Here is a 13,767-nt window from a genome sequence, read left to right on the forward strand (position 1 = left end):
CAGGTGTGATGTTGAAGCGCCCATTCTAAAATCCCATTCTTCCTTTTAGTTTTACTTTAAACCGTCCACTTTGGTCGTGGCTCTCATTACCCCCACTCTCCCTTCTACCTGCGAGAGTGGAAAACCCGCTTTTTTCGCGGATCCCCAGTCTTTACCTGAGGATTATCTGGTGCACCCCCTGACTGCAGCAAGTTCTGGGCTCCACGGAGAGAGGTTTGGAGAATCCCCATACACGGCACCACTTGTCTTGTCTCCGTACGGGCCACCAACTGTCACGCCCACCTCATCCATCAAGGATGACGCGACCACCGGAGCTCTTCTCACTGCAGTTTTATTCAGGACCTTTTGACAACTGTAAAATCTCTCTCTCCCCCTCTCCCTCTCTCTCCTTTCTCTCTCTTCCTCTCTCCCAGGGCAAACCTCTCCCAGCCCTTAAGTAGGCCTGGGCCGCCAACCTCAGATTGCCAGGTGGGCACTGCCCATAGGTCCATGCATATGCAAGCAGCTGACAGTCGTTGCGTGATAATAGCATAAGTCAGGCTTAGTTGATATTAGAAGTTGATTATCACAGAGAGCACTCGCTTTCGGGATTGCGGAGGGCGGGAGCCAGCACCATCATATGCGACTCCACGCAGCTCTCTACATTGCCATCAGGTGTGGCTTCACGCAGCTCGCTACACTTAACATGTGCACTGGATGTACACATGGGAGTAGCCAGTAGGTCTGCCCCCAAAGACAGTCATGTCACTGGTGATGTAGACTCTTCATTTCCTGTAGGCCTGAGACCATTCAGGGTTCAGTTCTGAAGCACAAGTTAAAGGGAAAGTTTATTTGGAAAAGTGCCGCGCACCGCAGCTCTGGTCTGCGCTCTATGTGCTAGACCCCAGTTCGCGAGCTTTGGGCAAGGGGCTAGAGGTTGAGAATACAGACAGACGCAGAGACAGACCAACACACAGACCTTTTAACACTGGTACCAAAAGCCCTTCTTTATTAGCACCATGTAGGCTTCAATACACTGCAGTCAATGGCCAACGGTGACAATCCCATCCTCTGATCCTCTAAGCTAGGCACAGCTTCTAGTAACTTTAATTAGAAGGTTCTAGGAAGGAAGAGCAGCTGAAAGCCAGGACTCAATTAATCCCAACATCCAGCTGAAGGCCAGGACTCATTAGTCCCAACATCTCCCCACTAAATTTTTTATACTAGCCATAAGTCCATGCTCTGCTGCAGACTCTTCGGCGTGTAGGGCCTGGAACTGCCACTGCCTTCTCCTTGCCTCATTGCTGCGTTCTCGGGCAGCCCTGTGGGGTCTGTGCTCCAGCTTGTCTCAGCCCCAGCACTTGTTGCGTCTACTGATACTCTTGGCGCTGCTGTGGCATCCGCCAGGCTAGGCACCGACTGCTGAGGCAATGTGCCTTCCACCACAGCCACCTAGCAAAGCTCTGCTCCAGCTGCCTTCTAGCCCCAGCTGCATTCGTTCTGGGTCCAAACTGGTGCATGGAGTGGAGCAGAACTCAGGAAAGCAGGCTTGCTGCTCTGGAACCACTGAAGGGGCCCCACTTAAACAATTTTTTAGGGAATTTGGGCATTGTCAGTCTGTCTGGCTACTTCCTGCTGAGCTGGGATGCTGCATTCTTGGGGGTATTTACTGCAACATTTCAGGAGATCTTGGTGATTCAAACCACATGAATCTCGAATAAATTCTCAGGTTCTCATTGTCTGTGGAGACAAAAGCAGAACCTCTTTTCCAAAGCATCAAATTCTTGAGCTCACACTTTAAAGTCAAAATACCTTTCTTAGCAGTTCCTAGAATCAAATGTCTTTCTCCAGTCCAGAACACAAAAGATAACACAATCAAAATATCGTACATCTGTACACACTTATCTTTTTGAGCTGTATACATTCTATCTTTTGAAAGCCATCAAGTCACCCTCCTGCCTCCTGCTTAATTCCCCAGTACGTCCCCTCCGGCTGGGGACAACCCTGTCCGCTTACCCCTCTTTCTTGGTTGGACTTCCACTTGCTGCCTGCATGGCCTGAAACCGAAACCGAGCGAAGGACGTTGGGATTAAAACATACCCCAATCCACCCTCAACTTCCGAGGGTGACCTCTCAGCGCTCCCTAGTTCCTGAAATCTCGGTGGGAACCTCCAATTGCCATGCACCATGGCCCCAGTCTGTGCTTTATGCGCTAGACCCCAGTTCAGGAGCTTCGGGCAAGGGGCTGGAGGTTGAGAATACACAAGCAGAGGCAGACCTTTTAACCACTGATACCAAAGCCCCTCTTTAATAACACCATGTAGGCTTAAATACACTGCAGTCAATGGCCAACAGGTGAAAATCCCATCCTCTGATCCTCTAAGCTAGGCACAGCTTCTAGTAACTTTAATTAGAAGGTTCTAGCAGGGAAGAGCAGCTGAAGGCCAGGACTCATTAGTCCCAACAGAAAAGTACAGTGAGTCAGTGGCTAGGCAGATCACAGCACAAAGATGTACCTTTCAGTGGGCACATATTTGACATACCCCCCCCAACAAATTAAAACAACTTAAAATTAAAAGAAACTTTGCTATGCAGGTTCTGTCCAGCCCTTCTCCATTGTGAGAGTTAAGAGTGTTGGGGGGAGCTGCGGGCTGTGTTCCTGCCACCCCAGCTCCTGGTCGCCTGGCTAGCTTATGCCCCAAAATAACAACACACAAACTGTATTCTTTTAAACACTGCTTGGCCCATTAGCTCTAGCCCTTACTGGCTAATTCTCATATCCCGATCAACCCATCTCTAATAACCTGTGTAGCACCAGTCTTACCGGGAAAGATTCAGCATGTCTGACCTGGCGGCTTGCTTCATCATGTCTGCCTCTGAGAGGAGCTGCCCTGCATCTGTTCTGGAGAGGAGAGCTATCGAGTCTGCTCGGGAGAGGGGAGCATGGCGTCTGAGATCACTTCCTCTTCCTCCCAGCATTCTGTTCTGTTTACTCCACCCACTTATGTTCTAACCTATGAGGGCCAAGCAGTTTCTTTATTTTTAACCAATGACCTTCCTCCATCATAAGAGTCCTCTTCTTGGCGCAGGAGAGAGAGACCAGTCAGTACTCAATGATTTTGTGTCAACTTCACATAGAGTCATCAGAGAAGAAGGAGCCAGCTGGAAGGCCTTTTCTCAATTAGTGAAACTATTAGCAAGCCTCCAATTAAACGTTTTCTTTTGTAAGAGTTGCCTTGGCCATGGTGTCTCCACAGTACTAGTGCACTGATTTTAGACCATGGTGGAGGACTGTGGGACCTTGTGCTGGAGAGCACTGACTTTAGGCCATGGTGGAGGATTGTGGGACCTTGTGCTGGAGAGCACTGACTTTAGGCCATGGTGGAGGACTGTGCTGGAAAGGTCGTTGAGTCCTTAGGTTTGTTCTGTGGGAGCTTGGAAGACAGGAACGTGAGGGATGCATGTGGCGGGGGCCTGGCTTGTGAAGTCTCAGAGGGAAGTTTGAGAGGCCCTTTAAAAACTGTATGGGGGCCACTGATTTTATTAACTACTCAAGTGAGGCCCCAGCTCTCTAGGGACAATTGAAGTTGCTCGGCTGGGGATGAAGACTCAGCTGTGATTAAGAACAGACCTGCATCATTGAGGTGAGCTTTCCTGGGGGAGTGTTTCTTTAGACTCAGCACACGGAAGCTGTGGACCAGATTGTACCTCGTGCTGGCAGCTGAACTTGGTAATGTCTAAGAGTCTTCCAGGTAGTTTTGGTTTTGGAGAACATTAAGTGGTCGTGGAGAGCAGTGCGGCTTGACTCTGTGGCATGGCTGGAGTCCCTGCTGAGCAGCTGGGAAAGGCCATTAGTGAACGTCAGAGCCCCAGGGTGGAGAGGGTCATGGAGAGAAGTTAAGACTTGGCACTATATGGCGGAGTCAGTGTCTGAAAAGCTCCCTGAGAAGGTTATTGGGGAAGGTGCTGCCAGTTGCAGAGACTCCAGCATTTTGGAGATGCTGGTACCATGGGACAACCACCAAGGAAAGCAGCAGCCATGGAAGCTGCCCTGAGCCTATAAGCTGTGTGTGCTGTGGACTCAGAGTGCCGTGAGCCCTTTGCAGCCACACAGATCGTGAGTCCTAGAAGCTGACAATGCTGGACTTTGGTTTCAATTTGATTATGACTGTACTTTGGTTTTTCCCTCTTGGAGTGAGAAAGTATATAATTTATTTTGATTTTTATGGGAGCCCACGGTGGAGACCTTGGATATTTTAGAAAAACTTGGAAATTTTAAAGAAACATTGGTAGTTTAGAAACTTTGGGATTTATTTTAGAGAAACTTGAATTTTGAGAGACTTTGGATATTTTAAAGAGACTGAGCTTTTAATGGAACTTTTAAAGTTATTTCTGTTTTATATTTTGGTATTAATATTAAGCTATCTTGGGACAATTGAGAAAGAAAAGGTTCTAGTTGAATACTGATGTGTCTGTGTGTTGAGTTGACAAGGGTCAGTTGTGCGGGCTGGTTCTATGTTAGCTTAACACAGCTGGAGTCATTTTTGGAAACAGGTAATCTCAGTTGAGAAAATGACCTCAATAGATTGGCCGTGGACAAGCCTGACATATATTTTCTTGATTGGTGATTGATGTGGGAGGGCCCAGATCACTCTGGGTCGTGCCACTCATGGGCTGTTGGTCCTGGGTCCTTTAATAAAGCCGGTTGAACAATATTGGGGAGGAAGCCAGTAATCAGTATTCCTCCCCAACTGCTCAGTTCCTGCCCTTGGGTTCCTCAGCACTGGAGCTGTGAGCTGAAATACACCCTTCACTCCCCAGGTTGTTCGTGGTCCTGGTGTCTTATTACGGCAATTAAAACCCTAACTAGGACACAGCTTCTCTAGAGAACTTCAAGTCTTGAGGTTGTGTCTTGCTGGCATGGTACCCGTGGGCCTTTCCTGGGGAGGACCAGGTTCCCTGAAAGTTCCTAAAAAGGTAGATAGCCAGGAACTAGGGTGTATGATATCTGACTCTGGGGCCTTGGTTTCAATACTGTGATTTTGAGGGGATTTCTTCAGTTCATTTACTTGAATAATAAAGGTATTTTTAGGCTAAAATGTAGAAAAAATATTTTTATGCAGTATCAGGGTTTGTTGGCATTTTTTTCTGAGCATGGAAACCAACTCCCTAAACAGCAAAGTCCCAAAGCAGCAGCTGTTCATATGTAACTGCGCACCTAGGCTGTCCTTTCTCTGAGGGAAGGGTCTCCTTCAGCAGCTCCGCTGCCATGGTTTGTGACACCCAGAGTACTGGCCTTATGGCTCTCTCTGACCACAGCAAGACTTGGATGGTCTGAATGACCAGATTGGCTATTTCTTTAAGCTACCTTAATGTCATCTTTACCATTTGCATTTCGAGAGCTATTTCTTTATGGAAAAGTTGCTTTCCAAGTCCAAGTTACAACACTGTTTTCAGTTCTCACACTCTGCCCGATCTTGACTCTGCGGCGTGTAGTTCACTCATTGATGGAAGTTTGGAAGATTTCTCCATTACAGTAGAAGATAAGGGTTGGCAATATGACTTAGTGGTAGGACCTTTGCCAAGTCTGCACAAGGACTTGGGTTCAGCCCCTAGTTTCAAAAATTAGGACGCCATGTTTGAAGGGGTTGGGTATTTTGATAGTGTGGACAAGAGAATGAGATGTTTCAAAGTTGTCATTTGTTGACTCTCCTGCTATATCGCCTATAGCTGAAGGAATGGAGCTGCATTTGTTTTAGAACTGAAATTAAATGGCCTTGTTGTCATTTAAATAATTATACCTCACTCAGGTGTGTCTGATAGAAAGATATAATAAAATGTTCCCCACGGTATTATTTCTCTACTGGTGTGATCTAGCTGAGATTTAAGTGTTTTTTCTGTGCTGGCTTTCTCTGTGACCAGTGTGCTAATTGTTCTTATCTTTTACAACTTTGTCATTTTAAATTTTAATATAATTTAATTAAAGCTGATAGAGAGGATGAGAAGAAATTAATTTAAAACAATATAAACAGATTTAAAGTAGTCCCTCCTTTTTTTTTTCTCCATAGGAACATTGGGTAATGTAGACCATGGGAACCAGTATCAGATAAAGCTAATGTATGAGCACCATCTTCAGAGGACAGCCTGCAATATGACTTATGGACCCTTTGGTGGCATAAAAGGTAATTTGCTCTGAATCATGCGTATGATATTTCAAGTGGTAAGTTTACACCCTTTGGTCATATTACTATGGAATATTATATGGTTTGAATCTTAATAATTAAATAAGTATTTTAGTGAAAGTTTTATATCCAGATACTTAAAATAATTAAAAAAGTATACTTTTAACAGTGGATATGTTTGATTCACATTAGTTGTGTTATTATATGGTCTTTGGTGTTCTTTCTAAATATCTGTGATGGTTTGAATGGCATCCACAGACTCAGTTGGCGGAACTGTTTGGGAAGGATCAGTAGGCGTGGCCTTGTGAGAGAAGGTGTGTCTCTTGTGAATGGAAACTTCAAAAGCCCATACCATTCCCAGTTAGCTCTCTCTGCCTTTTGCTTGTGGATCAGATGTGAGCTCTCAGCTCCAGTGCAAAGCCTGCCTGTTTGGGGCCATGCTCCCCAAAGTGATGGTCATGGATTTTTCCTCTGAAATCATGACCCCCCCCAGTTAAATGCTTTATTATTATTAAAGTTGCCTTGGTCATGCTGTTTCCTTGGCAATAGAAAAGTAATTAAGACAACACCTTTTCTACAGAACTTGCCTTATAAGCTGATTAAAACTGATTTCTTTGGTGGTAGAGCTCGGTGCCTGCCACTTTCAGTGGTGTGAAATGTTGAATTTAGTAATAGTTCCTGCTGTACTGACTAGAGGAGGGTGGGGCTACAAACATGTCTGCCCAGCCTCTCATGTTGAGAGTGCCCATGGCTTCTTTCTGCACAAGAGAGCTGGAAGTGAGAACACATGGAGACTTAAATGTAGACTTGGTATGCTCATCAACTTGTGATCTCTGACATGAAGGACAGTCCCAAATTCCACAAGGTCATCACCTTTATCAAGTAGGTGCCCTTGCTATCTTTGGGCTTAGGGGGTAGATTCGTGGAAAGCCTGCCACCTCTTCATAGCACATAACAAAACCAGCAGATTCTCAAGTCTCTTGAATAAGTGGGTAATGGTTGTATCTAGCCTACACATATCATGTCCGCTGGCTGCATGCTTGCTTGTTTTATTTTATGCATGTATGTACATATGTATGTGTGTATTATATATTTCGAGGACTGTGGTCACACTGTAGTTCAGGCTGACCTAGATCTCACAGTGTGGACTGGGCTTGCCTTAAGCTCATAGTGATCCTCTTCTGGACCAATGTCCATGTGCTAGGATCGCAGTGTGTTCATCATGCCAGTCTTCCTCTGTGTGCCTTCTAATTTGTAGATTACTTATAATACCAAATATGAATGCCATGCAAATCATTGTGATGTTCAGATAATCCCCAGAAAATTAGTATGTACATGTTCAGGACAGAAGCAATCCTTTCCTGGATGTTTCAGCTGCGGCTACTAAAGCTGGCTCCTCTGGCTTTGATAGGCTGATTCCTCCTCCTTTGTATACTACCCCCAACCCCACACACTGATGGATGTTGTTGAAGCAGATTGCCTCAATTCCGCTGCCCCCTGACCTCACAGTTTGTATGACTCTCATGTGAGAGGTGGGTTCCCTATGTGGAGAAATAGCCTCTCTGAATGAAGGCTCACAGGGAGATGCTAACAGGGAGCCATGCTGAACAGGAGCTGTGACAGCTAACACCCAGTTGTCCTGTCTCACTTCTCTGTGACAACCCACATTCAACGTGGGCTAAAAATTCACAGGTCGAATTGTCCTTCTGGTCTTCATTTTCTTGTGAAGACTCTCACATCATGTAAAACTATTATTTTTGACATGATTTTCTTCTGTGAAGGTGTCCTTGTTTGAATGACCTCAGCTTTGAACCTAAGATGAGTCAAGAGGCGTTTTTTTTCCTTGTGTGATTAGCTTGTTATGCCCAGTACACGAGGACCCCAAAACACCACCAGGGAGACCGACTCACTGAAATGCAAAAACAAGGTTTATTGTGTGTGCATTACAAGCTGGCAGGAACCTCGTCATCTCAGCAGTGAGGCGGTCCCCCCGCCCTTCTAGAGGGCATAATTTAAAGGCAAAACCCAGAAAAGTTACATTAGCAGAGTGTGGGGTGACAGGTTCAATCCTGATTGGCTGACATTTGTCTAGGGGTGTCCTGGTGTGTGCTGGCAGGTGATCCTATCTACAACGATTCGAACATTAGGAATTTCCTTTGGATGGTCTGTTCTTGGTTGGTGCCTAGGTGGTCTGTTTTCGGTCTTTCTAGGAAGCAGGTATTGCCTCAGGGTAAACTACTGAGCCTCAGGCCTCTGTTGAGTTTGTCATGGCTGGGTCCTACAAGCTGAAAACAAGATCTCACCTGGTGCTTGTGTGACCCTGTCCTCTTAGCTCTTGAATTGTGTCTCACATTTAAAGGGTGACTTCCAACAAAGTGTGAGAGACCATTTTGACAGGCTTTAACTTCCTTTGGTTGAGAACAAAACATTTTACAATTTGAAGCAGAAGGAGGTGGAGGCCAGAGGATCAGGAATTGCAGGTCAGCTTTGTGAACTAAAGGTTAGACTGGGCTAAGAAGACCCTGTCATGAAGGAAGGTATGTGGTATGCTTGTAGCCCGCATTCAGTCCCAGACACGGGGGAAAAAGTTTGCCAGAAGGTAGAAATGATGAAGTCTGGTGGCTGCAGGATTTGTTTTTCTTGATGTATGAACTAAGCAGTAGAATGTATATCCCTTAGGAAAGGAAAATGAGTCACTCCCAAGTTGCGTACCTTTGAACCGAGTCCCTTCCCAAGCCTGACGTCTCTGGCAGTAAGGGTGCCACTCTCTTTTGTTTGTATGTTTTGCTTTTTTGGAGACAAGGTCTCATTAGACCAGGCTGGAACAGGCTGGAACTGGCTGGAACTGGCTGTATAGTTGGGGCTGGCTCAGGATTCTCCCGGTGCATGCTGGAACCACTACAGCGTCAGTCATTCTTTTAACTTGAAAGTTACTTAGAATTAACCAGACAATGCAAATAAAATTTAGCGTTTTAGAAAAGGGATCAAGAGAAAATAAAACCTGGTGCTGTTTTAGACTGAGAAGACACCGAGGCTGTGCATTACAATGAGCGGCCACTAGATGGCAGGCCTCGACAATTTGTCTGTTTGGGCCTGCCTCTGCCCCAGAGGAGGTGTCGAGCCTCAGGTGGTGGTCCTGTAGTTCTGTAGCTGCAGAGGTGGAGGCAGGAGGGTCAGGAGTTTTAGGACATGGCGTGAAGATTACCTCAGAAAGCAAAATAACAAAAGTCACAGATAAGGAAATTTTATCTTGAAATCTCTTTCTTTGACTAAAGATGAATATTGCTTCAGGTTGCAAAGAAATATTTTCTATAGCAAAATTATTAGGTAATATCTGATAGACTATAATATGAGATTCTTTCCAGGTGTGCACCTGAAACTAATTTGCATTTGAATCTTAAGACCATGATGAGTGCAGACACTGAGTCCTATTATTCTGAAGTTGGACCTGAGAGCCTGGGTTTCTGGTAGTGTTTCTGGTGATGCCAAATTGTGGGCAAAGAGATACATTACATCCTTACCCAGCCATCTCTGTTGTGGGGACCAAAGCATACTGCACCCCAACTCACCATTTCTATTGTGGGTACCAAGACACAGTGCACCCCCAACCCAACATCCCTATTGTGGGGACCAAGACACACTGCATCCCCAACCCAACATCCCTATTGCGGGGACCAAGACACACTGCATCCCCAACCCACTGCCCCTATTGTGGGGACCAAGACAAACAGCACCCCACCTCCACCAGCCATTACTCCAGTAACTTCTCAGTGTTTTGCATGTGGGAAATTTTCTAAGACTTGCTGTAATGATGGGGGAGTCAGTTTAACCAGGCTTTGGCATCAGGAAGCTTGTGGGATTCGCTACACCAACCCTCTCCCTATCTGGGCTGCTATTGGATTTAGAATGACTTTCCTGTCAGAAAGGACTACAGTTAGCTTTGGCCAAACTTAAGTATGTAATTTAGAAACTGTTATTGTGTTTATGTGTGTGTCTGAACGAGCAATGGCAAGAACAGAGAGAAAACGAACCATGGTGTATATGTGGAGGTCAGAAGGAAGCTTGAGGGGCCAGTTCTCTCTCATCACATGGGTCCTGAGGATTGAACTCAGGCAGGCAGACAGGGAGCGGCCCTCACCACACTGACTTGATGACAGTTTGGCCATGAGCTTCTATCCTACAGTAAGTGAATGACGGCTCTTTATGATCCACCTAGACCCAGGTGCTCTGGTACAGTAGGACAGACAGACTCGGTTCTGCAGCAGAACGTCTCAGTTGTCAAGCAGGCATCAGATGTAAGAATTGCTCCATGTATTCAGGCTGGAAGGTAACCTGCAGGCGCAGGAATATCAGCAGCAGTCACACCACCCCAAAGACCCTGAGCTGTGATCTGGACACACACTACATGCATTTCAACATGACTTTCCCTGGATATAAACATGTGTGTTACGTTATTATATGACTTCTGTGTGTGTTCTTGCCATCTTAAAAGAAATCAAAGTTTTAACTTCTAGAATAAGATTTGACAGAAAAAATGTATACAGTAATAAATATTTAGTGTTATAGTTTTCAAGTAGTTTTTGTTAAATTAAAATAGGTTTCAATGTTTTCTACTTTCTCATAAGTGCATCTACTTTCAACAGATAACCAACAGACATACAATTACAAGGCTGTCCTTAAAGAAGAAATGTCCTTTTAGAGGAGAAGAGATGGTTAAGAATACTTCCTGTTCTTGTGCAGTGATTGTGGAATATACAAAACAATCCCACAGTAGTTCAGATTTATATATAGTAAAGGGTTATTTATTTAGGGGAGACTCACAGATCACTGTCCTAGATCCCTCTGTATGAACAGGGAACAGGAACAGAGTCTAGCATCTGGAAGCGAGAGCCGGAAGCTAGAGAGTGAGCACACGCTTTACAGCTACATTTATAGTATAAGAGACCACACCCAAGTGGGCTGGTATCTTAAAGACTATTGGCTGAAGGAGCTGAAGGAGCTCCCACAGAACGCCCCCCTTTTGTTTAAATAAGAGAGTTCTAAACCAAATACAAAACTATATACACTAGAAACAGATATCTAGTATAAGATTAGAATTACAACCAGCATAAACAATATCAAGCAAAGAACATATCCTAACATTTTAATAAACATTCTATCCTAAGGAGTCCAAGTCTTGTATTGGAAATAGCTTGGCTAGATCATAAGAAGATAACTACGACTATCTAATCTTCAACTCCATTGAAGGCCTGAGAAGGGAGATAATATTACTTGAGTAGGCAGGAAGTGCAGTCTTTTTTTTAAAGATCTCTGGGCCTATATAGTTTCCACCCAAACCCTATGTGAGTAATAATCAACCCCGAAATGATGTCCCTAGCCCTGAGGACAAACTTTGTTGGGAGAGGGGACATCATCTTCTAGAATTGCTTCCAGCTGTCATGGGGGCCATGTTTTTTCTATGGGATCCTGTAAAGGTAAAATGATTGTTAAGTTTCAAGATTGCTGTTTTGTATAATTGCAAATGGTCTCTGAGTAGTCAATAGGGTTTTTTATTTGTTTGTTTGTTTGAAGTTCTTATTTGGAGTTCTGGCCGGAACGTTGTAAGAAGGTGCACCATTTCCACAGCTGGTACCAAAAAACCAGTCTCTCAGTAGCGCTGTCAGCATTATGACTTCATATCAGCAGGTAGAGTCATTGTCACGGGACCCCATCTTCTTCCTGGAAGCTTCAAAGATTACTGCAGGAAAATCTACTGTTTATTGTGGAAAACTTAAGCATTATTCATATAGGTATATATTCAAAGAAAGATACGATATAAACAAAATGTGCGTGAAAGTAAAATATTTCCTTAAAAATCAGTCTTCTTTCTGTCCCATACCAGATGGCTCCTGACATGAGGCAGAAAAATCTGAATTTTTCTTTTTAACAACATGCTTAAATTTAGAGAAGGATAGCCATTGTCCAACTCCAAAGCCAGCTCTTATTTTTAATTAGAGATGTATACATGTCCAAATAATCAAATTTTACCATGCAGATTATGCAGCATCATAAGTCAGTTTTCTCTTTGCTTGTTGGTTCTTTCTGGATAGCTATGTTTTCATCTTTAGGCATCTAGATGTCCAAAGTCTCTCAACTCTGAAGATGAGTATTTTCTTGCAAAGACAAGAACAGAACCCTTCCCCAACCCTTATTAGGTTTTCTTACTACCTGTATGATTCTCACTTCTGTGGATGAGCTATCATTTCTCTTTCTCAAAACATTTCTCTTTTTCAAACTGAATCTTTATTAATTTTGATGATATCCACAGCTTTTCTTTTCCACCTGTATGATTGTCACCACTGTAGATGAGCTGTCATTTTTCTTTCTGAAAACATTTCTCTTTTCCAAACTGGATCTTTATTAATTTTGATGATATCCACAGCTTTTCTTCTCCTGTGGAAACAAGAGCCAAACCCCTTCCCTAACATAGCACATCTCCTGGTTTCCATTGTGAGGTCAGCACATTCTTGAAATACACTGGCTGATTTAATTCAGATTTTTTTAATTTTTATTTATTTATTTATTGGTTATAATCTTGTAGTTTATTTTATTTATTTATTTATTTATTTATTTATTTATTTATTTATTCTTTTTTAATTAATATTTCCACCTGCTCCCCGTTTCCCATTTCCCTCCCCTCCTCCCAAATATTTCCCCCTCCCCCCACTCCCCTCCCCCTATCCCCACTCCTCTTCTCCTCCCCCCACACCATTCCCCCTCCCTCTCGATACTGAAGAGCAGTCCAAATTCTCTGCCCTGCGGGAAGACGAAGGTCTTCTATCTACGTCCAGGAAGGTGAGCGTCTAAACAGGCTAAGCTCCCACAAAGCCAGTTCATGTATTAGGATCGAAACCTAGTGCCATTGTCCTTGGCTTCTCATCAGCCTTCATTGTCCGCCATGCTCAGAGAGTCCAGTTTCAACCCATGCTTATTCAGTCCCAGACGAGCTGGCCTTGGTGGGCTCCCAATAAGTCAGTTCCACTGTCACAGTGGGTGGGTGCATCCCTCGTGGTCCTGATTTCCTTGCTCATGTTCTCCCTCCTTCTGCTCCTCATTTGGATCTTAAGAGCTCAGACCGTTGCTCCAAATTGAGTCTCTGTCTCTACCTCGATCCATCGCCAGATGAAGGTTCTAAGGTGATATGTAAGATATTCATCAGTATAGGATAGGGTCATTTCAGGTTCCCTCTCCTCAGTTGCCCAAGGTACCAGCTGGGGACATCTCCCTGGACACCTGCGAACCCCTCTAGAGTCAAGTCTCTTGCCAACCCTAAGATGGCTCCCTTAGTTAGGATATATACTTCGCTGCTCCCGTATCCACCCTTCCTATATCCCAACCATCCCAATCGCCCGAGCTCCTCCCATCCTCCCCTTCTCATGTTTCTCATCCCATTTCCTCTTTGCCCTATGCCACCTCACCCGCAAGTTCCCAGTTTTTGCCCTGCAATCTTGTCTACTTCCCCTATCCAGGCGGATGACTATACGATTTTCTTTGGGTTCACTTTCTTATTTAGCTTCTCTAGGATCACAAATTATATGCTCAATGTCCTTTATTTATGGCTAGAAAC

At 44.5% G+C, this 13,767-nt stretch overlaps 1 protein-coding gene across 3 annotated transcripts in view; it reads left to right on the forward strand.

Annotated features, from left to right (window-relative positions):
* Window positions 1-13,767, forward strand: part of Bbs9 (Bardet-Biedl syndrome 9) — a 426,177-nt gene that overhangs the window by 39,297 nt on the left and 373,113 nt on the right. For all 3 annotated transcript variants that reach the window (XM_057766969.1, XM_057766971.1, XM_057766970.1), the window contains exon 5: window positions 6,048-6,161. In XM_057766969.1, coding sequence (XP_057622952.1) covers window positions 6,048-6,161 — 114 coding nt within the window. The remainder of the gene's footprint in view (window positions 1-6,047; window positions 6,162-13,767) is intronic.

The sequence above is a fragment of the Chionomys nivalis genome, chromosome 4 (genome assembly GCF_950005125.1).
Source record: "Chionomys nivalis chromosome 4, mChiNiv1.1, whole genome shotgun sequence".
Classification (NCBI taxonomy): Eukaryota; Metazoa; Chordata; class Mammalia; order Rodentia; family Cricetidae; genus Chionomys; species Chionomys nivalis.